This window comes from Rhinolophus ferrumequinum, chromosome 21, assembly GCF_004115265.2.
Source record: "Rhinolophus ferrumequinum isolate MPI-CBG mRhiFer1 chromosome 21, mRhiFer1_v1.p, whole genome shotgun sequence".
NCBI lineage: Eukaryota > Metazoa > Chordata > Mammalia > Chiroptera > Rhinolophidae > Rhinolophus > Rhinolophus ferrumequinum.
This window is the reverse complement of record NC_046304.1, coordinates 9,941,643-9,966,861: the sequence shown is the minus strand read 5'-3', so window position 1 is coordinate 9,966,861 and position 25,219 is coordinate 9,941,643. Positions and strand designations below refer to the sequence as shown.

Sequence of the window (25,219 nt, the reverse complement as noted above, 5' to 3'; positions counted from 1 at the left end):
GTATTTCATATGTTTTGCAAAGATGTGTCTGGGTGTTGGCTTCTTTTCCTTGATTTTTCCCAAAAACTCAGTGAGGCCTTTTCCTTGGCATATGTAGATCTGTCTTTAGCTCATGAATCCTGTCTTTGATTCTTGTTTCTATTCCATTTGATCTCTGCTGCAATTCTCTCCCAATTATATGTCTCCTCTCCACTTTTCCTCTTGTCTGTATCATGTTCTCTTTCATAGTTTCCATGTCTCTATCCTTTTCCTCTAAATTTTGGGAGAGTTTCTGCAATTTATTCTTCATATTTCTGAATCAGTTTTCTACAGTATCATTTCTTTTTACTGTTTCCAAAGTGGTTTTTAATTATGCTACTGAGTTTTTAGGTTTTGGTTTTGATTTTTGTTTTCTAGCTCTACTTTCTCTTATACATCACCCTTTTTATGTCATCATATGACCTTTTTAGCTCAGCCTTGTTGTCCCTTACGGCTTTCTTCTATTTCATAGAGGCCGTGTCTTTTTAGAATTTTTCTAGTCTGCCATGCCCATTAAGTTACATGTTGTCTATGGCTGTTTTCCAGCCATGGCAACAGAGTTTGGAGAGTTGTGATAGAGACTGTATGGCCTTCAAAGCCTAAAATATTTATTGTTTGGCATTTTGCAAAAAAACAAACAAACAAACAAACAAAAAACCCACCACAACAAATCCCTGTACTAGTATGACAGCTGGATTCCCATCTCAGCTCCAAGCTGGATGGCAGGGGAATGTATGCAGCTCTATCTCCAATTCCTAGTTCTTACCAGCCTTTTCCCTTGATTCACTTCTGCTCTGTGGAGGTGGTTTCCTTCTATTTCTACTGCCTGGTTTTCTCATTCTCAGCATCAATGATTTAGCTAAAAATGCAAGTTCAAATATCCTCTGCAAACACTGTTCTTCCAGTCCCTACCCTTCTTTAAGATTCCCCTCCCTGGAGGAGGGCACTGCTACCGGTGCCCCCGCCCACTTCCTGCCCATTTGTTTTCTGGTTGTTCTCTCCCTGTCATTTTCTTTTTTTCAGGATCTTTCCATTTATCAGACAAAGAGCTGTGTCCGGAGGTAAAACCTGGACAGGTTTAGCTTGTTCCACCACCATCTGCCTTTAATTAATAGAGATTGCTCCCAGATTCCTACATTGGGTCATCTATCAGTTTAGTTTTTGGCATTAGTGTGAATTTTCTTTTCTTTTTTTTTTTTCATTGTCTTTATAGCTATTTTGGAACAAAACAAGGAGAGGCTGCATGGGTGGCTGCCAAGTAGATGCCATTTTGAAGAAGTCCAAGCTGCATTTTAAAGCTGTGGTTTGTCCATCTTGAAGTAGTCTCTGTAGCTTTGTGTGTATTTGATAAAAGAAGAAAATACATGAACATTTTCCTTATCCAGGGACCACTTGTCCAATGACCTCAGTTCTCTGGAATACAACCAAAACAAAGAGTCCACAGGCATCCAGAGAGCTGCCACAGCGTCCATGTTCTGGAGGTTATTCACTTTACCCAAAGGAGAGCATTTCAGTCTCTCATGCCAAGCCTATTTACCCATGTTTTACATACAATCCTAGCTTGGCTTCCTGTTCTCCTAGCTGACAACTAAATTGTAAGCAGCAAATCCGAAAGGAGTAGGGGACATTTTACAACAACAAGCACACTGACCTGACAAGAATTTCTGGCTGACAGAAAGGAAAGACATAGGACCCATCCACACACACACACACACAAATACAACTACAAATGTTCAGAGGCTGACACTGGTTTCTGTGGGGGCAACCAGCTTGAGTTTCTCTATGTGAGCACTCACCTGTTTGGGCCTTTCCTCTGCCAAGCTGGGTGCTTTGTGCAAGTCATGGATGCAGAGACCCTGTCCCCACCTCCCACAGCTAAAGTTGGTTCAGTGGTTTCTAACCCTGGCTGCATATTAGAATCACCTGGGGAACTTCAAAAATCTAGACTCTTAGGCTGCCCCCTTAACCAATGATATCAGAATGTCTTGGGGGGGTGGGACTCAGGCATCAGTATTTTTTAAAAGCTTCTGGGGAATTCCACTGTACAGCCCAGGTTGGGAACCAGGGGGGTAAGAGTAGAGACTCTGTGGCCAGACTGCCTCATCCGTAAAATGGGGCTGATTGGCACGGTAGAGAGCGGTGCTGCATGCCTTGTTAGTACCATGTGAGTGGCCACCATTATTGAAGCACAGACTCTTGATATTCATGGGGATGGCTGTAATTTGTTAAACAGGCTCTGGAGCTCAAGCTAATTAGGCAGTGATGGATGCCACACATTCTAGGATGATTTCTGTCCTAGGTGGATACTTGGCTCTGAAAAGAAGAGCTGTCGATATTACTGGGAGGGACTGTGATGTAGAGGGAAAGGAGGAAGCGAGAGACAAAGGTATAGGGGTAGGTTGTCACAGGACTTGGCTACCTTCCTTTCTGCTCTGCAGTGGTGCAGAGCCTCTGGGAACCTTTGTCATCTCTAGTTTCCTTGTCTTGAAGATGGAATTCGCAGTCCCTACCTTACAGGGTTGCTGTGAGGCTCTGAAGAGCAGACGTGCTACAAGACTAACTCTTGACCAGGGCTGTCAACCTTAGTGCTGTGTCAGAGCAATGTTTCAACCCACACAGAAGAGGCAGGGCATAGGTTTCCCAACCAGAATGCAAGTACTAAGATGGGCCAATGACTTCCATTAAAAATAACAAAAAAGTGATGAGAGTAGATTCAAAGCTGTCCCTGCAATAACATCATCCAGCACCACTTGCATTCCAATTCACTTCCCTAAGTGGAGAGAGCAGGGTGGGATTCCAGCCAGCTCACTCAGGACCGCAAGGACTTATGCCCAACCTGGGGTTAGCCATAGCAGTGGCTTTGCTGTGAACGTCATCTTCCTGAGCTGGCAGACACGTGGCTGAGAGTGGCTGTTCCCAACAGTGAAGTGCAGTGCGATGATGGTGGTGCCAGTGCCATTGATCTGGGAGTTTGGGCCGCCATCACCTCGGAGCTCGACCGCTCGGGCTTGGCCGCGGTAGGATGCAGGCCACTTTGGATGGCCCAGTCCCTGCATTCCAAGAGGTCCTTCCTCCAGTAACCAACCAGCCGTGTGGCTGCTGGGAGGGACTGACGCTATGGCCTCTGGTGTCCCTGGGCAGGGCGTCCTGGGGTGGGGGGGTCCAAGGGCTCGGATCAGGGAGAGGAGGAAGGGGGAACTGTTTTATTCCCATTTCCTGAGACTGGTTCCTAACTGGGTGCCCCGGGCAGCTGGCTCGGGAGGCAGTAGGGCGCTGCCAGGCTGTGGCTCCCAGGGCAGTGGGATGGAGCTGTTTTGACTTTAATTTAGGCACCAGTCAGTGCATCTTGGGAGCTTGAAGGAGGCAGCCACCTCCCATGGATCCAGAGGCCGAATCTGGGGTGATCTCTAAGTATTCCCTGCAGATCTAAGCCATTGGTTGAGGGGGCAGGTGGCATTGGGAAGCCTGACTTCCTGCTCTGGCTTTGTTCTGTGCTCCCACAGAAATCTCTCCTTAGCCCTAACTTGGCCTTGGTTTTCGCCTCGTCACAATGAGGAGTTAGCACCTGCTCCTGGGGCAGTAACCCTAGTGTCTGTGTGTGTGTGTGTCCCCGTCACTTGGCTAGTCCCCCTTCCCCACCCCTCACCAGGACACACACCCAGCCCTTCCACCACGCCATGCTGTCAGCGCTCCTAGAAGAGGCTGGGTCCTCCACAGCCCAGGCCAGCCTGGATGGTCTTCCCCACTAGCAGTCTGAGAGTTGCTGGAGGATGGGGTACTCATCAGCCCCGTTCTGAACTTAGCACCCCACTCACACTGAGGAGGAATCCATTAATGTTTACACAGCATGGTATAACCAAGAGTGCAGTGATTTTAGCGTCTCAGACCTGTGTTCAAGGCCTAGCTTCGGCGCTAGCTGTCTGGGATGCATTGGGCAGGTGGCCTTAGTTTTCTTATCTGTAGAATGGGAGTAACTCCCACACATCAAAGAATGGGTGTAAGCATTGAACGAAATCCAGCACGTTGAGTAGTGGTCCAGGGCAGGCTGGAGTGATTAATTGGGCCTCTGTGGTGGGCCTGCCGTCGTGCTAAGAGTGTCACATACAGACGTGGTGAAGGAATTGTAGCATCTTGTCCAAAGAGCAGAAATAACTGGCAGGGAAAGGGTGCAATGGGCTGGGGTTGGAGGTGTGCATTTGGTGCGCTGCCACAGGCCACCCCCAGGAGAAGCAGGCCCAGTTGCTGTCCAGCTCACACTCGGGCTGTGGGAAGCCCCTGAAGTGATACGCAGTGGACACAGGCTGGGCAGCCCTGCCTCTCAGCAGTAGGGCCCATTAGAACTGAACTCTTCTTCGGGGGGCATTTTATTTGCACACTCCAGTAGAGTGGACACCAAAGGGGTTTTCTAATGCTTCATGGGCTGCTAATTTCCTCCGTGACCTCTTTTGTTGGGGCCTGACCCCAGCCAGAGGCTCCGCGCCATGAAAGCCAGCGCCTGACACAGACCCAGGGCGCAGGGTGACAATGAGGCCTCCATCAGCTTTAATCAGGCTCCACTTGCGTCTTAAGAACAGAGGAATTTGTGTGGCGCTCAGAAGCCCTGGGTGGCACAATACGGGAGCTCCCAGAGTCCCTCACAGAGGCCAAGGGGACTGCAGGCAGCGGCTAAAGGATTCGTCAGGCCGAGGGGGCGTGGGTCAGGCAAGGGCCCTTTGTCCCAAGTGCCTCTTTAGAAGCGGGGCCTGCCCTGAATGGCGGACTGCTCCGCCTGGCCCATGGCTGTCACAGGCCTCTGGGTATTTCGGGAGGCGGTCTCCCGCTCACTGCCCGCCTATTCAGCGCCATCCTAATTAGGTTTTGTCTGTGCTCTCCCTCCCCTGCAGACTGTGATTCCTACTGCAAGGCCTCCAAAGGGAAGCTGAAGATTAACATGAAAAAGTACTGCAAGAAGGACTATGGTGAGTGAGAGACCCGTGAGAGTCCCCTTGTCTGGGGAGGTGAGGAGGGGGCCATGTGACCAGCGAGGAGCTGGGGTTAGGTACAAGTGGCCCTGAGTGGGTGTTGGTGAAGTCCCTGTGACTGGACAGGAGCCAAATTGGACAGATCCCACGCCCAGGAATTTCCCATCTCTTCCACCTTGGCCCTCAGAGGCAAGGGGCATGAGGGGCCATGGGGCTGAAGACCGGGTTTACCCCTAGCTCTGCAGGGAGGCACCCAAGCCAGTGGGGCTGCCTGGCGTGGGGACTCCCAGGCTAGCTTCTGTCTTCACTCTGAGCCCTGAGATGCTGTGTGTCCGCAGACCAGTCACTTTACCTCTCTGGTCTTCAGTGCCCTTATCAATTCTGTGGACATTCAACCTGAGTCTCTGTTGCTCAAAGTGAGGTCCTCCAGGCATCAGGAAAGGGGGTGAGCTCTCCATGGTTTGTTTAAAATGCAGATCCCTAAAGTTTCTTCCTTCCAAGGGTTGATTCCATGAGGCTGAGGTAGATCAGGGAAATCTGCATTTTAAACTGCTTGCTGGTAATTCTGATGCACCTGAAGTTTGAATACCACCAAAGAGGGATCTCTGCAGGCCTTTTCCAGCCCTGGGAGCCTCCTGCAGAGATTCCCTGTCACCTGAGCCCTCGATTCCCTAAACTGAGAAGAGGATGTCCTGTTCCCCTACTCTCATTACACCCTGTTCGCCCCGACCCTGCAGACAGTGGACCCCTGTACCTCTTCTCTGTCGAGCTCCCCTTTCCTGCCTCAGTGCTAAGAATCTCTGTGCACCAACCCTGTCCTGTGGGAGGTGAGGAACTGGCCTTGTGGTTTCTGGTCCCTGAGAGTGTTTTCACTGGCCATATACCATGTGACACAGGGTCAAGGCCTGACTGTGGTCATGGTGGGTGGGAGGCCGTTGGGGAGCCTGCAGAAGGAGAGGAAGCTGTGTCTGCCCATGGGCAGGTGTGTGCAAATCACTGATGGGGCACTTCAGAGTGAGAGACGCAGTCAGAAGTCCCTAGAGAATCATCCAGCCATCCACTGGTAGAGGGAAGGCCCCTATGTAGAGACTGGGGCATCCACGTGGGTGGCCGAGGCTGTGGTCACCCAGCCAGGAAGTAGCAACAGCCTGGACACAGGCCCACAGGCTCTGAACCCAGGCCTGGAGCTTTCCATCGTGGAGCCCTCCTCCTGACACAGTGGGCCTGGCTGATTCAGGCTGGGGCTGGTCCTCCTCTTCCCAGCCCCCAATATTCACTCTGCCCACCTCCCCATTCCAGCTCCATGTTGCCTGGTCTCCCCTGGCCCCTCCCCAGCTGGCCCCCGGAGGCAGATTTCCCATCCAAGGCTTCAGTGGCCCCGCCGACCCCAGCATCACTCTGGCTTCAGCTGGGAAAGTGGGCTGGCCTCTTTTTTCTCCCGTTTCCAGGTCTGCCCTGATCATACTTCCCCTGTGGGACCTGGGGCGAGTCCAGTTGCTCATTGGAGCCTCAGTTTCCCTGTGTGTAACATGGAGGTGACGCACCCACTGTGCATGTATGGGAAGCACCCTGCAGAAGGCCCGATGTGTAATCAATCGGCTCCCAGTATGGAATGGCCTGCACTAGCCCGCAGGAAGCTGAGTGGGAAGGGAGGAAGGAAGAAGTGGAGCTGGAAGAAGTAGGGTGAGAAGGAAGGGCCCCCGGATGGGGCAGACGCATCATCCAGATCCATCCATCACATGCTCCATCCTCCTCACCCAAGGGGGTCTGGCAGTCTGGGCGTGGAAGCCTGGCCCTGTGGGGATGCTAACGAGGCAGCTGTTTGACCCAAACAGAAGGATTTTTTTTTTTCTTTAATGAGGACAGTTGTTAGGACCTTTTAGCAGAATGAAATGAATGATGAGGCCCAAAGGAACCCAGAGGAATTTTGAGAACTTCTAAAACTTGCTCATTTTACTGTGTGTGTGTGCTCATACGCGTGTGCACGTACACACACCCCTCCCGACTCGCAGTGACGCAGCTACACTCCGCACCGGCAGCCTGGCCTCCCACAGGATGCAGCCAGAGCTGCTGGCAGGTTTTGCGTGTCAGTGCAGAAGTGGCCAGGCCTTGTAGATCCCTGTTCAGACCCCTCCGAGGCCCACAGTAAGTTCCCAAACGCCCCTTGAAAGTGTGTGCATCCCACAGTAGTGCAGAAACGTCTGGCTCCCACTGGAAAGCAAACATTGATTTTGAAAACAAACTTAGGTGGTTTCAAGATAAAGGATGAGCTCTCTCTGATCTAGGGTGACAGCCACAGGAGAGGCCCTACTTGTTTTGGATGAAGCTTGTGTGACCCCAGCCGGCAGGGCTACATCCCCCCAGCCCTGGGCATCTGAGTCTGCGAGAACTGTGAGGTGGCCTCCTGTGGAATGAGAACTTGGGCGTGAGGGCCTCAGGAGTCTCCCACATTCCCAGGCTGGGGGCCTAGAGGCTGAACCCAGGATGTCCTCTCAGGCCCAGAGAGCCCGGCGTCACAAAGACTAGCCCTGTGCCTCTCGCCCTGCCTCCCCTCGTCCCTGTCCCCTGCCCAGAACAGAGAGTGGAGGGAAAAGGATTAGGCTTACATGGAGAAGGGTTGTTTTCATTTCAGTCTTGAAGTATCCTTACGTAGGCGCTGTGGAGAGCAGCTAGGAGAAGGGTAGAGCTGAGCAATCTTTCTGTAAGGTTGTAGCCTTCGTTCTGTTCTTCAAGTGACAAAAAGGGGAAATTGGACTCATTTAAAAGTTACCCAAACGGATCCCATTTTCTGCCCCGTTCTATTTGGCTCACTCACCATGGAATTCTGCCTTTCCCGCCCCTGATGTTCCCGGGGAAACTTTGGCCCCTCAGAGCTCTCCTGGCCTTCTCACTCACCAGCTGGCAGGTCCCCTTTTCTCTGCCGAAGGAGGCCTGATGCCCTCTTTTCATAGACCCAGAGGGGCCCCCAGGCTCTTCCTGAGCCCTCCCCCTGCTGGGAGGGGGCTGGGTGGCCCCCTGGCAACAGGGGCTCCTCTGTGGATGGGGATTGGTGGGGCACAGCCTCTGGGTCCCATTTGACCTCTGCTCCTTGACTCAGCCCTTGCCTCCTCTGCATACCTGACTCCCTCACGGATTACCAGACTGAAGCAGGTGTCAGTGGTGGTGGACTTCAGTTCGTTCCTTCTTGTCACAGGTGGGACCCTGACCCAGCCGGTGAGGTGACTTGCCCAGCGGAGGTCCAGCCTCCTGCTCCTGTCACAGGTCCTTCCCTGGGTACCTCCCCCCAACATCCCATTTAGCCCCAGGGCCCCACATGTCCAAGGACAGGAGAAACGAGTAACAGCCTACATGGCCACCTCTCCAGACTTTATCGAAACTATCCCTGCTCCTGCCCCCACATCCACTGCCACGCACGGCCCAGTCGTCCACATTTCTGCTGCCGGGCAAGGCTTAAAGAGCGGCACATGCAGGAGAGAAAGTAGGGTGCCCCCTCAGGGAGCTGACAAAGTCTGAAGCTGTTGTGCCATCAGCTTTAAGGTCCTCCTAACCCTGCCCGACCCAGGCCTATTGCCCCAAGGCGAGACTGATACTGCCCCTCCCATTGCCCCAAAACATTAGGGGGTTTCTGGTCCCCAGAACTATCCCTGATACTCTTGGGGTTACCTAAAAGTTGGGGAGCGTCCGTAGCCAACTCAGCATCTACGCCTGTGTATTCAGGCAGGAGGCAGGACAAAGAAGTGTCAGGAAGGGGATTGCAGGGGCTCCTGGGGACGGCTTATAAGAGCCCAGCACCTTGGGGCGCGAGGGTTCGGGGGGCAGGGCCTCAGGGAGAGGCTTGTTAAGGAAGGAGTGAGTGGTACCCACAGGTTCTGGGCTGGGCCCATGGGCACAGCAGGAGGCCAGCCCGGGAGCAGCTGTAGACCTGGCTCTGAGGCTGGGGGGCCAGGTTTTGGCTGTAGGACCTTGTGGAAAATATTCCCTCTATCCTGTTGGGACCCTGGACCCCCGGCCGAAGTGTGAGCAGTGGTGTCCCTCCCTCACCAGGGGCAAACCTGGGCCAGCCCAGGGGAAAATGAGCAGGAAGAGGACTCGGAGGGCTCTGGCCTGGGGATGGGGGAGGAGGTGAGGCTGGCCAGAGCAGGCCGCTGCCAAGGAGGGCTCGGGCGGGGGAGGGGTGCTGCATAATCTCAGCTCTCTGACGGACACCCCAGCAGGGAGCCAATTAGGAAACACATTTCCTTCCCTTACAGCCAGGGCACTCTGATATTCCAGAAGCTGCTAATTAGAACCTCGGCTTTGCGGTCCCTGCTGGGTGATGAGCAGGCCCCTCCTGCCAGGCCAGCTCCTGAGGGTCTTCATGTCATGCTGTTGCAGAGCACAGATTTGGGTCCCCACTGACCTGGCCAGGGGACACAGGCAGGGGGCAGCGGGGGCATGAGGAAGGCCAGGGGCTGGCTTCATTGTGCGCGTCCTGACCTGTGTGCTCGTGGGCTTATTGACCAATGAGAGAGGGCCCAGCCTGGGTAGGGTTGGAGTGGGCACCGAGCAGGCCAAGGAGGAACTGGCGTCAGGGAGGGCCTTAGGGTCAAGTCCCACCGTGCTTCTCGTATCTGTCCAGAGAAACCCCACGACACGGAGCAGTGGCCTGTTCCATTTCCTTCTGCAGCGAAAGGGGCACTGGCCCCAGAATCTGAGACATGGATTCCTAATTTGCTCTGTGACTTTAGACAGGGAGCCTCCATGAGCCTGGACCTCAGTGTCCTTATCTCCGAATGGAGATGTGCTCAAGGGCACGTGACCGCCATCTAGATAAGACGCATCACAGCCCCACCACGTCTCCAAGGGCAGGGGTCCACAGCCAGGCTGCCACTGCCGTCCCACCTCTCCTGGGGCCACCTCAGTCCTCTGTTGCCCTCTAGGGGAATCCAGCTCACCTTGCAAATGCTTGAAAAAGCGTCGGTGAGAAAGCTAAATGTGGGACAGTCGTTCATGGAAAACAGTTTGATTATTTTCAAGTGTTTTAACAATTCCTGACAACTTTTCAGGCAACCCAGCCTTGGAGGGACCCGTCCCTTGTGTAAATGCTCCGAGTGAGTGTGCTTCTATGACAGAGTGTGTGCGTGCGCGCGTGCGCGGGTGTGTGTGCTCCCCACAAAGTCTGTATCCGCCCACTCCGATACAGGCAGAGAACACGTCTGCTGGAGTCGCCTGCTCTGCGGCACGTGTGCTGGGGGCCCAGACTCTAGAACCTCTGCCAGGCAAGGCGATGAGGATGACAGAGTGACACTTTGTTCTCAGGCATCTATTATGAGGGGATGTTAGGCCCGGCCTGACCAGAGGCTGGCACCTGGGCTGGTGTGGGACACGCTCCCTGGTAGCCTCCCCGCTCACCTGGCGTGTAAGGGGGCAGAAGGGGGCCTGACTTTCCCGCCTCCATGACCTTCCCCAGTGATGCCCTCACCTCATCCAGGCGGGGCCTTGCAGCCCACCCCACCCCACCAGGCCCCCTCCGCACTCCTCCCCGGCCTGGGCCCTGCCCCTCAGCCTCCTGCCTTTTCCTTTTCCCTTTATATCTGCCTTCCTCTTTACTCCGTCTTGTCCTTTGGAGGTGCCACTGTCCAGTTTTCACTGCGTCCTGTTTGCACCACCTGCCCTCATCTCACAGCCGCTGGGCACAGGCACCCCCCACACACACACACATATAAGCACAGCAGTGCACACCCCAAGAAGTCCTGCTGCTCACACACCCATCCCCGCCCTCGGCCAGTCCCTCCTTGCACATTCATTGAGTGCCCCATCCTGTTTTGGGTGCTAAGCTTACAGATGTGGAGGAGACACAGGCTTAGCTTCCAAGGAGCTTACAGTCTAGGAGGGGAACAGACACACAGATAAGAACATAGAAGACAGATGTGTGGCCAGGGTCCAGCCTCAGGTGGGCATAAGCAGGGCATAGCCTGTCCTCCAGAGGGTGGGGAGGAGGGCTTCCTGGAGGAGGGAGCCCCAATAGCCAGTGTTCACTGGACAAAGCAGGGAGCCCAGGCAGAGAGAGAAAGGCTTGTAAGCACAGAAGTAGAAATAGGCTGGGGAAATGGGAGAAGAGCAAGTGTGGGATGCTGGGTCCAGGGGCAGGGGCCAAGGAGAGGCCAGGTGGGCCTCAGCTGCCATGCCCACGCCCGGGTCCAGAAACCACTCTGACCCCACCAAGAGCCAGTCTAGCTCATGGTACCTCCCAGGGCTCCTGCCCACACCCTGAGCCGTAGCCTCAGGTGGCCTGGGTGCTTCCCCCTGCCTCTTCCTTCTCCCCGAGTTTCAGAAACAGTGGGAAGACAGACAGCTCACATTCTGAAAGGTGAGATCATCTCACTTTTGCCAGTTCTTGGAAAAAGTATTCATTCCCAGAAATGTTTATTAGTCACCCCTTTTGTTGAAAGACATTTTGGCACCACCAGATGGAAAAATCAGAATGCTTTTCACAAGATGATTTGTCTCAAGTATTCCTCTTAAGATCCCACAAGGATTGTTTCTGAGGATACAACTCTAAGGGGAAGTTGTGTTGGCACCTGTGGGGAGAAGCTGGGTTTTTAAGCTGTACGTGTACGTGTGTACTTTCTTGGGGGCGCTGTGACAGAGGTGGGCCTGGGGGCCTAAGTGGAATTCCAATTTATAGCCCAAGGGCACCCCTTTGTGCCCTTGGGGCAGTGGCAACCCAAGAGAAGAGCCTTGCTGGGCTGGTGACTCTTCCGTCCCCTGCAGGCCCTGGACCGGGCACCTCACAGTCTTCATTCTCATCCTTACTGAATCCTCAAAAGCAGCTGTGAGGTAGGAATTTGTTTCTGTCCATGGGATGTCAAGACTCAACAAGATGAATAACATGCCCAAGATCAGAGACTCCAAGGTCAAAGTCTTTCTCCTCCCCTGTGCCAAGGCCCTGAGCCTCACAGTACCCTTGACGGTCAGTTCTGGATAAGCCTCAGAGGGGAGGCCACAGCGACATCTCCATGGGGTCCCCGTGGTGTTGGGGTGACTGGACGGTGGGGGGGCTGTTGGAGATGACGGAGCCGAGGTGATGGGCATCGTGGTCAGTGATGGTGGCAGAGGTAGGGCTGGTGAGGGGCCTGGCCTGGGCGGAGAAAGGTCATGGGCAGACCCACAATGGAGGGAGGGGACACCACGCCAGCAGTGGTGGTGGATGTGGTGGTTACCATGGAGCTGGCATGGGCTGGAGGGTGTGGTGCTGGTGGAGATGGCAGCTGATGGCTGGGTCTTGCCGGGCTCTTGTGATGGGGACAGTCTCACATTCAGACCTCTGTCTTCCCAACGAGGCCCAGGGACATGGGGCCTGTCAGCAAATGATGGCTTCTCTCCCTCATTACAGCTCCTCCCCTTCCTTTTCTTGACCTTGGGGTCAATAGCTATTTCTGATCAGGATCAATCCCTTCAAGGGCGGAGAACGGGGTGATTATTGACTCAGTTTTAGGGATGAAGTTTCTGTGTCTACAGCATGCTGTGACTTTGGGGTTTGGGTGTAAGTAACATGTTAGAGGAGTGCCCTGTGGGGTGTCCCCCAAAGGGAGGGCCGCCTGGGGAGCCAGGCGGGTGGCAGGGCCCTGGCTGAGGCTGGGAGGCAGTTGGTGGTGGTGGCTGGGAGAGGCTAGCTCCCCACCCTCCAGCATTGCCCTGAGCTCCAGGGAGCAAGGCACAGACCAGCCGCAGTGCATGGCGTAGTGTTGCAGAGGCTCACTGACCCTTCCCTGGGGGTCACTGGCCCCCTGGGGATCCTCCAATTTCCCAGCCAGATGTGCCCTCCCCTCCACCCCTGGGGAGGGCCAGCCCCATATGGAGGCCAGATGTGGAGTTGGGTCCTCATGAGTCAGCCTAGGGTCGCGGAATGCAAGTGACCACCAGGTTGGGCAGGGAGGGCTGGTGGGCCCCAGTGACAGTCCGACATAAAAGCCCCTGATCCCATAGGGTGCTGCACTGACGGGGCCCTCCTGCCATAGGTGGGTGGGGTGCACTACAGCCCTTCCCAGAATAGCGACTCCCCTCCCCACAGACAGGGGAGCCCAGAATTGGGCCTCCCAGCACTGCCCCTCCCAGCCAGCTACAGGGCGGTGGGCTCTAGAGAGGCCTGCCCTGGGGGTCTGGCAGCTCCGGGCCCTCGTCTGTCCCCCTGCCTGGAGCTGTTGCCTATTCCTCATGCCGTTTTCCCTCCTCTGAACATCTTATTTTTAGGATAGGTGGGGTAGGGAAGGCTCTAAGGGCCACAAAAACCATCTAATGAAAGGTATCTCCTCCCATTTCACAGATTGGGACACTGAGGTGCAGAGTGGGGCTGGGGGAGGTGGTGATCTGTCCTAAGGGCCCGGAGAGATGCTGTAGTGGGGGCTGGGGGACGGGCCATGCTTCACCGACAGACAGGCAACACTTATCCGCTCCCGCTCCCCAGGGACCTGTCTCTGGAATCACAGTATTTCTCCCACCCATGCTGGGCTCAGATGGGCATTTGTCCCAGTGGGGTGGATCTCCTGGGTCCCGATGCCCCCCCGCCCCTGGGACTAGTGTTTTGGCACCAAGGACCCCAGCACTGCAGTTGCTGTCCCCGAGGCTTCCTCCGCGAGACCTATCTGCAGTCTTCAAACACCTGCCACCTGCCAGCTCGACGACCTGTGTGTGCGGGGCCCAGGCCTGAGATGGGACATGCGGGGTGGGCCCAGCCGCCTCGCCGGAGCAGCCTGCTGCAGCTGCAGAAGGGTGGCGTAAGATCAGGAACATCTTTTCAAGTACTAGGCACCTAAATTGATCCCCCCCTGCCCCCCCGGGTGAATGGTGACTGTGCCGGGCTGTGGCCTTCCCCAGCAGGGCTCGGGTGGCTCGTCTGAATCCTGCTTTGGTTCCTGTTTCTGGGCCTGAGGCCCTTTCTTTGGATCTCCTTGGAGAGGTAGTTCCATCTTTTGGGGGTGATTTGACTCTTTTAAGATTTTATTGGGGAAGGGGAACAGGACTTTATTGGGGAACAATGTGTACTTCTAGGATTTTTTCCAAGTCAAGTTGTTGTCCTTTCAGTCTTAGGTGTGGACGCCACAGCTCAGCTCCAGGTCCAGTTGCCATTGTTAGTTGCAGGGGGCGCAGCCCGCCATCCTTTGTGGGAGTCGAGGAGTAGAACCGGCAACCTTGTGGTTGAGAGCCCACTGGCCCATGTGTGAATGGAACCGGCAGCTTTCGGAGTTGGGAGCATGGAGCTCTAACCGCCTGAGCCACTGGGCCGGCCCTGGTTTGACTCTTAAAGCTAGAGCTGAGGGAGGTATTCAGAGGGCAAACAAGTAGCCCACCCCTCCTTGGACAGGGTTCCACCCATGGTGTCCTGGGAGCAGGCTGGAAGTGCCAGCCCAGCTGGGGAGGAGGGGCTGCTCTTCATTCCCGCAAAGCGGCTCGCTGGGGGCCTCAGCCTTGCTGGGGAAATGGGTTGTGGACAGGACTGTTGTTTGGGGGTGCTCTCAGATGGGCCACACTCCCCCTGTGGAGTGGGTATAACTTTGCAGCCACAGTGCCCTCTGTACCAGAGTTTGTGTGAGTTCAGGAGCCCGAGGGTTCCTGAGGGATCTGGGGATGATGTGCAAGGACCAAGGCCACACGGGGGAAGCTGGGCCCCTCACCTTCTCCTCCAGAGTCTATGACTCCACTGATGCCGGGGGGAGGGGGAGGGGGAAACTCATTGCTTGACCCTCCCAGCTGGGTGGTCCCCAGGGGCACAGCAGCTGGCGCTGCCCTCACTATTGCCCTCTGGGTGTGTGCTGTGGGGTCTGGGGTGGGGGGCAGCCAGCCTGGGGAGGCAGGTGTGAGTAGTGGCACATCTCGGAACCAGTCCACTGTTGGCACAGGCTGTTCTTGCTGACTCTGGCTTCTGTGGACCTGGCCCTACGTTCCCTTCTCGCCTCTTGGAGTCACAGCCATCCCACAGTCATGAGGCTGTGGTAAGCTGTCCAGAAAGGGGAGCCTCAGCCATCCTCCAGGATGACACTCTGGCAGCTCTGGCCATGCCGTGGTGGGTGGGGGGACAAGAACTGAATTAGGAGTCCGCCGGGCTGTTTCAGTTCCTCCTGACTAGTAGAGGGAGGCAGCCTGAGGTGTCTTTCCTGGGCGGCGGGCATTCCCTCCGTTGGGCTGCTTTGTGGGAGGGAACAGCCCCAGGGATGAGGGCTCCCAGCTGGGGCAGGACAGGGCCCAGGTCCACTCTCCTACTGAGCCTCTTGCAAGGCAGGGTGGCCAGTCCCCCGATTTCTTCTCGCTTTCAAGCTGAGCGTGTAGGTGGCCAGACCGTGACCGTCTCCCAGGGAACAGGGCTGATGTCTTCCTGAGTTTGGCTCTCCCATTCCCAGACCGCCTGGAGTCCCTTACTCTGGGGATCCCCATGCAACCTCATGGCCTCCAGCACCTGACCCCTCTCCCTTCCCAAGAACAGAGACTAAGCACCAAGACCTGGCATGGGAAACTGAGGCAGCCTCCCCAGTGCTATTGGTTTCCCGAGAGGCGGGCCTACCATTCCTGCTTTGACTGAGGATGAAAGCGGGGAAACCTTTAGCCAGCCCTAAGTTGTGTGTCCCCACCTTATTCAAGTTCTGAGGTGGGGCTTTGGGGGTGTGGCAGGGGTTGGCAACCCTGGGATTCCTGGCGGGGTGGGGGCAGCGGCGTAGGGGTGGCAGGAGCAGAGGGGAGAGGTAGGCTGTGGCTGGTGGCCTGGCCTGGCCACAGTGAACCTCCAGCCCTTCACCTCATGTAATAAAAACTGGGCAGGGGCTGCCGTGACACTCTGTCTCGGGTGTGTTGGTCCTGCCCTGCCACCCTGCACCCCAGCTCGGCACTCTCACTCCATGTGCTCGCCCAGCCATGAGGCAGGTTGGCTTCCCTGAGAACAGGACCTGGCCCTGCACAGCGGTTTCTACCTTCACAGGGGACTGGGAAGCATGTGGTCAGAGCTGCATTTTATGAAAGCAGCTGCAACTCATGACACGCTTTCTGTGCGGGGAGATTTATGGGGCTGCATGGTTTTAATGGTTTCTGTGGGGTTAGTGTCCTCCCCCCATTCATCCTGGCTGCTGTCTCTGAGGCAGATGGGTGACAAACCTTTCCTAGCTGGACTGGCCCAACAGGAAGGTATGGCTGGTTGGGGGGAGGCCAGGGGCTGACCACCCAAGCCTCCTTGGGAGGGGCAGCTGCTGGGAAGCCCCTGGGGGCCCACCCTGAGCAGCCCGTAAATCTAGGAGACCTCCAGGAGGCAGGGAGCCTCCCTGCAGAGGTGTCCCAGCGCTCAGGGCTTGTGGGGATAGGACGACAGCTGGCACCCCCGTCCCCCACCCCCCCACCCCGCCTATGCCAAGGCCACTCCCCCTAACCCAGCCCAGCAGGTTGGGCTTTGATTCCAGCTGGGACCTGCCTCCTGCCACTAACTGTCCAAGGTGGTGGCAATGCTGAGTCCTCGGAGGGCCCAGAGATGACAGAGTCCAGGTCTCCTGGGCCAGGGCTGGCACTGGGGAGGAATGATGACAGGCTTTGAAGGAACGGGGCTGTGGACAGAGGTCAGAGCTGCGTGGGGCAGCTCACCCCCCTTTGGAGGAGTCCGAGTGTGGGATGGGACCTGGCGCTTCCCACTTCTCAGGTTGCCTTTGATGGCCTGATAATTTCCCAACGTTGGGACTCTGTAGAGGTGGAGACGCCCTGGGAAGGATGGCCAGAGGTCCGGTCCTATGGAAGGACCCCTGTCAGAGAGGAGCGAACAGCAGCCGAGGACCCCCAGTCTGTCCAGGACCTGCCGTTGAGCCCCCTGCCCCTCGGCCAGAACCAGTCCAAGGTTGGCACAGGCTGTTCTTGCTCACTCTGGCCTCCATGGACCTGGCCCTCAGTCCCCTTCTCGCTTCTTTGGAGTCACAGCCATCCCTCTAGAGCCAGGCACAGGCTTCTGCCAAGGGACAGAGCGGCAGGCTTGAGTTAGAGCTGCGAAGTCAGTACTTACAGCCCGGCTGGGGGCTGAGAAGGCTTCCTTGCATGAAAAGCCTTCCTGTGAACCCAGGAATTGCTGCGGGGGGCGGCTGCTGTCTTGGCCTGCCTGCAGTCTTGCTAACAGCTCGCTTCAGGAAAGAAGCGTTTGCGTTTGCTGCGTGGATAATGGCAGCCCTGGGACTCCAAGGCCAGGAGACAAAGTGCAGCCTGGCTCCTGGGACCTGGAGACCTTGCTCTCTGGAACCTCTCCTTGCTTTTCGGTGTGTGTCTGCTCCATCCTGCAGATATACTTCCTCCACAGCTTGCTGGGGGGGCAGCCCTGGTTGCCACAGCTCCATTGGGCTTTCTGGAGCCAGCCTCACCCATCCCACTTCGTGGGCTCCAGCTCCCTCCCTCTGATGCCTGCTTTTGTCTGCACCGAGAGCAGAGCCCTGTGGAACAAGCACAGCAGCTCCCGCGCAGCAGCCACCCATCCTGACCGTCACTAGCAGGCTGGGGCCAGGGGCACCTTCCTGGCCAGCGTCTGTCTCCCTGGTCTCCACTGCAGAGACGTCGACCCTGACTTTGCACTGGGACCCTCTTCTTGCAGACCCGTCTCCAAGGAGCCTCAGTGCGCCTCTTTCCACCCTGGTCCGATCTCACGATTGGCCTTCCTGAGGGGCCTCTCATCTCCCTCATTTCTGAATACAGGGTGGGGGATCCTTACCAGAGCCCCACATTCTGGCCTCATTGAGGTCTATGTAGGACGACATCAGTGTGAGGACCGCGGGGGCTTAGGCGTCCGCAGGTCCGAGACTAATTGGCCTGGATTGAGTGTTGTGTGAGTGTAAGGGGCCCGCCCTGGGGGGCCGTGGTCCTGGGATGGGCGGAACTGCCCGCAGCCACTGTGCCCAGCCCCGGTTGGGTGATGCACGGCTCCCAGGAGACCGTGGTCACTCCTGGCTCCCAGCAGCGGGCCGTCAGAGGTGGCGGCAGTCCCGGCGCGGTGCATGCTGAGCGCGCCTGGAGCGTGCTGAGCAGCTCTGCCTGAGGTCACTGTTTCAATGTGTATTTTGAATATTTTCAGCTGTATGTGCACTGCGGGGACTTGGCCCGTGCACTGCGTGTGCAGCTCATACTTGGTGGGCTGTGTAATGTGCAGAGGCGTTGCCAAGGGCAGCGGAAATGTGGATTTTTTTCCAGCATAATCACACGAATCCTACCACCACCCTCCCCTACCCCTGCCCCCGGGGCCTGTGCTGTCTCATCTCATGGCCACGGAGCTGCTGGGAGCTGCTGGGGTGGCAGGAGGAAGGCCGGGGCTTTGTCCCAACTGACTAGTTTCCCCTGCTTTGACCCTTGGATTCTCTAGAACAGCAAGGTGTCCAGGGGCGGGCACCCCTCTGGGCTGTGTCCTCAGTGTTCAGCGGGTCCCCTTCAGGCCATGCTTGGGCAAGTGGTGTGGGGGCTGCTTTGGATGCCAGTCCTGGTGTTCCAGGACATTCCTTGAGGGAAGGGGGTTGCTCCAGACCAGGGAAGGTGAGGCAGGGGTTGAGTCCTCCTGCTGTGAAGGGTCATGTTCTTGAAAGTCCAGGGGGTAAGAAGGGCCCCTGAGGGCCTGGAGGGCCAGCCCAAAGCCTGACCTTGTCCAGCCAGCCCTTCTCAGCACGGCGGGGGGCCCTCCCCAGGTCTGCCTCCCAGCTGGCCCTGAGCCGGGGGCCTAACATCCCGAGTAGCTGATTCCAACTGTATTAGTTTTCTAGGGCTGCCGAAACAAAGCACCACAGACTGGGGTGCTTAAACAACAGACATTTATTTTTTCAGTTCTGGAGGTTGGAATTACTAGATCAAGGTGAAGGCAGGGTTGGTTTCTTCTGCGGTTTCTGTTTGGCTTGCAGATGTCACATTCTCACTGTGTCTTCACGTAAGTGTTCCTCTGTGTGTGTCTGTGTCCTGATCTCCTCTCCATAGGAGGATACCAGTCACATTGGATTAAAGGCCAGCCTAATAACTTCATCTTAATTTAATTACCGCTTTAAAGGCTCTATCTCCAGCTACTGTCACATTCTCAAGTACTGGGAATTAGGACTTTATCATAGGCATTTTGGGGGTCTCAATTCAGCCCATAACGTCAATAGATGCTCAGTGCCTAGGATCAAAGCTGCGTTCTCCAGGGGCCCCAGCCAGAGGTGTCTTCTGCAGCATCCTCGCTGAGCCACCCCTGCCCACTCCAGCTGGGGGACACTGTGGCTGAGCCAGGGTCTGAGGTCCCATGCAGGGAAACAGCCACGTCCTGAGGGAGGCTCATTCTGTATTCAGCTCAGTCCTGAGGAGAGGAAACAGGGGCTCTCAGGGAAGCCGGAGGTGGCTCCCCCTTTCTTGGCTAAGGGGCGCTCAGTTGCCACGGTGACCTCCGTCTGCTCAGTCAAACATACATGGCCCAGCCACTTCTCTGGGCTGGAGGGCTCCCCACCCCCCATCAGAGTTCACACTGAGTGTTGAGTCCCTTGGTGACAAAAACATGGAAACGGTTGCCATGGCAGCCATTCTTTGGAGCCCTCAGACTGGAGTGCAAAGTTCAGGATGCCCAGGAACAGCTGAAATGAGAATATGGGAAAATCTGCCACTTCCCTCAGCCCAGACGGAGGAGTTGGATGGCGTGTGATGCTCCCCGGGGCCCAGTCTCCCCTGCCCCTCCCCGTCACCCTGGGCACAGAGGGGAGCAGGGAGGGCCCTGTGCCTGGTGCTGAGTGGGCAGGTGATGACCACTAGGTATTCCCTGGGGACCTGTCCTCGTGGCTGCTGGAGCCCCTGAGCCTGCCTGTGACTCATTTTCTTCACCTGTAATCTGGAGCAACCAGCTACTGCTCCTTTCTCAGGAGAGCTCGAGTCCACTCAGCTGCCAGGGTGATCTTCAGTCCAGTCCAAGAGGGAAGGGTACAGGGCGTGCTGGGTGGGCTCAGCAAGGGGAAGGAGCCCTGTTCTGACCAAGGGGATGGCGATGGCCCTGGGCAGATGGACGTGGCCCAGGGTGCTGGGGGTGTGGTCCGTTCCTATAGACTTCCTCCAGCCCCCCTGGACCCTAGTAGACTAGGGTCTGAGGCCTTGCATGGAGGTCATTGTGGCAGAGGCCTCTCCATTTATCCCCCGGACTGGGGGGAATGAATATGTGTTCCCCTCCTGGAAGTTTCCCAAGTAGGCCCCATGGGGCTCTGGTGACCTGAAATGCACCAAAGAAAAGGCTCCCCAGTCAGGGTTGTTTGGGAAACCAACACGCATGCGTGCATGCCACACACACATGTGCACCGGCACACACACACACTTCGTAGATTAAAGGCTCTGAAAAGTCCTGCAGTAAAGAAACCTCCTGACTTTGTTTAACCCAGTATTTCACAAATATATTTGAGCGAGGTCTCCCCACTTTTTAAAAAATCATTTCCTTCTATTTTTAAAGTACTTCTTCAAAATATCCTGCGGAAATAACTTTTGGTAACATTTACTAGAGGGCACTGATTCTCCAAGTGTTCCCTGGATCAGCAGCCTCAGCAGCACTTGGGAATATGTGAAGTGCATAATATTCTGGGGCCCCACCCTAGATCTATTGAATTAGAAACTCGTATTTTTATAAGCCCTCCAGGGGAGTCTGATGCATACCCCAGTGTGAGAGCCCCTATACTAGATGAAATGACAGCAGAGAACTGGGAAGAAGGGGAATGGCCTGGGAGTTTGAGAGGGGAGGAAGGGTGGGAGTCAGCCTGGCAGGGATGGGAAGTGGCCAGTACAAGGATCCTGGACTCTGTGGCCACCCTGAAGGGCAGGTTCAGGGTGCAGGGTACCCGGGCACTGAGATCCCGTTGTGGTTTTCTGAGATGGGGTCAAGAGCAAAGGTGGTGTGTCTGGAGGTGTCATGAGGTTTGGTGTTAAATGATGGGGGGGGGCCTTTGGAAATGCCTGGGGGTCCACCTGAGGAATCCCCTCCCCCCCAGCCCTGTGAGGGTATCCTGCACCGCTGTGAGGCCACCTGCCCTGGGCAGATGGACTCTACCCAGAGTGTCCTGGGGGCGTGGGAGGGCAGTTCCTATGGGCTGCTTCTGGCCTTCTTGGATCCTAAAAGGGAGCTTGTCTCCAAAGGGGCTGGGTGGCATCTTCAAAATAGACATGAGGTAAGGCTTCTTGAAGCGATGGCCCTGTCCCTTTTATCAGCAGGTGAGGTCCCAGGTTCTGCTTTGCCACTATCCATCCACTCCCCAGTGGGGTACCCTGTGCGGTCACTTCCCAGCTCTGAGTCTCCTTTCCTTCTCCATCAAATAGGCTGCCCCGTCCTCAGCCTCCGAGAGGGTGAGGTGAGGCAGGGCTGACCTGGCCACAGGAGCTGCGGACGCAGGCGTCACTCCCCGTCTTGTGGCCCACTGCCTGTCTGTGCTTCCTTGCAGCTGTCCAGATCCACATCTTGAAGGCAGACAAGGCGGGGGACTGGTGGAAGTTCACGGTGAACATCATCTCCGTGTACAAGCAGGGTACGAGCCGCATCCGGCGCGGTGATCAGAGCCTGTGGATCCGCTCGCGGGACATCGCCTGCAAATGCCCCAGAATCAAGCCCCTCAAAAAGTACCTGCTGCTGGGCAACGCGGAGGACTCGCCGGACCAGAGCGGCATCGTGGCCGATAAGAGCAGCCTGGTGATCCAGTGGCGGGACACATGGGCGCGGCGACTGCGCAAGTTCCAGCAGCGCGAGAAGAAGGGCAAGTGCAAGAAGGCCTAGCGTGGAGGCAGCGGCGCGCCGGGCGCCGGGCAGGCGGGCGGGGCGCGGGCCAGGCGAGCTAGAGCGGGGGGCGCGCCACCGCAGCGGCGTGGACTTGGCCCGTAAGGGCTTTCCCAGGTGGGGGGAGGGTGGGGGTGGGGTCGCAGCCGGCGCGGGGGCGGGGCCCTCGGCGGCCCCTCCCCTGGTGGCCCCACCCCCGCCCCCACTCTGCGCGCCCCGGGCGGGAGCCGCGCGCGGGGAGGGGTACGCAGCAGGCCGGGCCCTGAAGAAATGAGGACGAGACTTAGCTACCTCACGGGCTCCTTCCAGAGCAGGGACGGGCTTCCCTAGGGCCCGGCGGGGTCGCCGTGGCGGGGGCAGGGCAGCTTGACCTGGGCCCGAAGGACTGGCGCAGAGCCGCGCAATTGGGGCCGCACCTGCGGCGGCCAGTGGATGGTTAGAGAGAGAAGGGGACGTGAGGAGAACTGTGAATTCTCAGGCCCGCGGTTGGGCAGGGGGCCAAGCGAGCCCGGCCAAACCACCACCCCAAACAGAAGACCGAAAATCCCCTCCCTTTTCCCCTGGCTCTTCTTGGTCACAGGACCCCTAGCTGGGACAACTTGGGCCCCATCTGAAGGGGCTGGGCAGACCTTTGGGGATGGCAGAAGCAGCCTGTGCAGCCAGCATTCCCCGTGCAGGCTGTGAGCTCCATTGCCACCTGCTGAATCGGTCCTCCTGGGTGGGGTGAGGGATTTACAATCTGTGCAGCCAGAGGAGCGGAAGCCCCTGCCCCTGCCCAGCTGGGGATTCTGTGCAGGCCCAGGATTCTGGCCCATGCAGAGGGCAGTGGACCCAAGGACACCCCTGAGAAGCCCAAGCCGGGTGGTCACTGCCTCATACTGGAGCTGCCTGTTGGAGGAGGCTCTGCGAAGGCAAAACCTCCCAGAGAGTTTCCTTTTTGGAAACTTGGAACCGGCCTCTTTACGACATTTTCCAGGGGACGGGAAAGGGGCACTAGCTGGGTTTATGGCAGTGACCCTATTTGTGTAATGACATCAGCTCCCACAAGGCCCCTCAGCAGTGTCAACAGCTGGGAACGGCCTGGATGGGCATGGAATGCAAGCTGCAAAGGTGCTTATGCCTGGCTGGGGGAAGGGGCTTGCTGGAGTCAGGACTCGGTTTGCTGGCCCAGTAAGGAGCCAGAGTGCCCAAGCCATGGGCAGGCGGGGACAGGAATGACCAGGTTCCTGGATACCAAGGAAGTCATGACCACTTCCTGTTGCTGCCCTAATTCCTGGCTCCCCAAGGGAAGGGACAGAGGCTGCCAGGCCAAGAAAGCCTGCTGCAGCTGTCCCCACCCTGGGGCTGACCCCAGCAGATGTCTTGATTTAGCCTGGGCAGCGTCTCATCCACATGGTTCTAGCTGCCCCATTTGTGGAGGCCTCCAATGCCGTAGGGTATGGCCAGACCCCCTTTCCACAGCTCCGTAGAGAGACTGTTCCCAAGCAGGCAGCCCCAGACCTTTGGGTCTGATTGCGTAACACAGGGTCTATTCCTGTGCGCAGGGTCCTACTGCCTCCCTGCCTCCTGCGCTCTCTGCGCTGCCCAGAGGCCTCTGGCCCGCGTCCTCACACCCGGCACACTGAGATAGAGACCCGGCTCCCTTCTCAGTCAGGAAGTTGGTTTCATTTCCCACCAGAGTCTGGCTGCTCAGAAGAGTCACACCAACTATGAAGTGTGGCCCCCGTGGTCTGGCTTCCCTCTGCCTTCTCTGATTCGGCCTGCATCATGGCTGTCAGTTAGTGAGCACCTGCTCTGTGCCTCGCACTTTACCCACGTGATCTCCTGTTATCCTCATGACAACGCTGTGAGACAGGGATTCTCACCCCCCCACTCTCACCAGCGAGGAAACTGAAGCACATGTGCCCATGGTCACCAGGCAAATAAGTGGCAGAACTGGATTCACACTCCAAAGCCAGACTTTGTGACCACAGGCCGTGCTGCTCCTTGCTCATTGCGTGCTAGCTCTGTAGCCTACCCTCTCAGTTCCTGTAGCAGGCTGTGGGGGGGTGCTCGTAGGGGTGTTGCCACTGAGACACTGGCTCCGGTTACCGCCGTTGGCCTGAAGAATAGAAGTGTGTGTGTTGTGGGGGGTGGGTACAATAACATCATTAGAGGTGGAGCAAGAGTGGTTGAGTGAGGCCTGTTGTTAACTCACCATGGGGTAGCCCCTGGAAGCCCCAGGTACCGGAAGGCAGGCCTTGGCTGATCTAAGATGTAACAGAAAGGATGTTTGGCTGGCTGGGGGGGGGGGTTTGGAGGGATTCCAGAAGAGAAAGGCAGAGATGGGCAGGGAGAGGACAGAATGGCCCTGGGAAGAGGTATTTGTCTTCCCTGGATCCAGGCCCAAGGCTGGGAGCGTAGGGACCTGTCTCCTAGCAGTTGTCAGCCCTCCTCTGACTCCCCGAGTGGTTTGCTGAGCACCAGCAGCACCTCGGAGGCCTTGGCCTTTTGCTTCCAGCCCTTGGAAGGCACTCACTGCTCAGGCACGTGTCCTGTTTCCACTGACACGAGTCTGACTTCCCTGAGCTGCCCAGAAGGGCCATCGTGGCCCACCACCTCTTACCCTGGGTGTGCATCTCACCCCAGGTCCACGGAGGGGCCGGCACTGGTGATGTCCGAGGCTACCCAGCTCTGGAGCCAGCAGCTTGCCAAGCAGTAATGTCGCTTGCTTTAAATTCAACCAGCCTCCAGCCTCATCCTCCTGCTCAGCACCCCGAGGTCAAAGGCCATCCAGTCTACCCCGAGGCCTGGCCCCTGGTGAATGTGTCAGGGCGGGCACATCAGCCAGTTGAGAGTTCAATCATCGCAGGGTGCCTTCCCCATCTCACCGACCCAGCCAGCACCCAGCCCTCTGCTCCTTTGAACCCAGCCAGCAACTTCAGCAGTGAGGACCCCTCTGTGGGAAAGCACCCTCTTCCACCCCCTGTCCCCGGGGAGGAGATGGAAATAGGAATTGAGGTGTGCCGTGTTGTACAGTTAGGAAGGGATGTAAAATGGAACTAGATTTTGATTTTGAAGAGTGTATTAACCAGAATTGTGATACGTAGGTGTTTGAAGAAAAACATACCAGATTAGTGTTTAAAAAAAACAAAAACAAAAATAAAACCCAGATTCCCCAGTTGTCCTTCTTCTTCCCTGCTGGGTGGTCTGGAGCCTGGCAGTGGAGTGCTTGCTTTACTGACACACAGTAAAGCTACAAATTGGGGTGGAGGGAAGGGGAAAAGATATGGGGCTGCCCCCGGATTGCCTGCAGGCTGTGGCTTCTGTCCTGAGAAAGCAGGGCAGGAGGGAGCATCCTCAGTTTCCAGGAAGTGGAGGGAGGGTCACCTTTGGTCCAAGCCAAGGAGGCTGTGAGCTGCCCCCAAAGCCTCTAGCAACCTCCCGAAACTCTGCCTCCATAGTAGCATGCAGGAAATGGGTCAGGATTTCCTTGGGTTTGCCCCAGGTTGGAGTGAGACTGAAA

At 56.7% G+C, this 25,219-nt stretch overlaps 1 protein-coding gene across 5 annotated transcripts in view; it reads left to right on the top strand.

The window, feature by feature from the left end:
* The window catches only part of NTN1 (netrin 1), a 195,676-nt gene extending 171,847 nt beyond the window's left edge, over positions 1 to 23,829 (top strand). For all 5 annotated transcript variants that reach the window (XM_033090226.1, XM_033090221.1, XM_033090225.1 and 2 more), the window contains exons 6-7: positions 4,902 to 4,976; positions 21,386 to 23,829. In XM_033090226.1, the coding sequence (XP_032946117.1) occupies positions 4,902 to 4,976; positions 21,386 to 21,714 (404 nt within the window). In that variant the 3' untranslated portion in view covers positions 21,715 to 23,829. The remainder of the gene's footprint in view (positions 1 to 4,901; positions 4,977 to 21,385) is intronic.
* Positions 23,830 to 25,219: the final 1,390 nt, after the last annotated feature.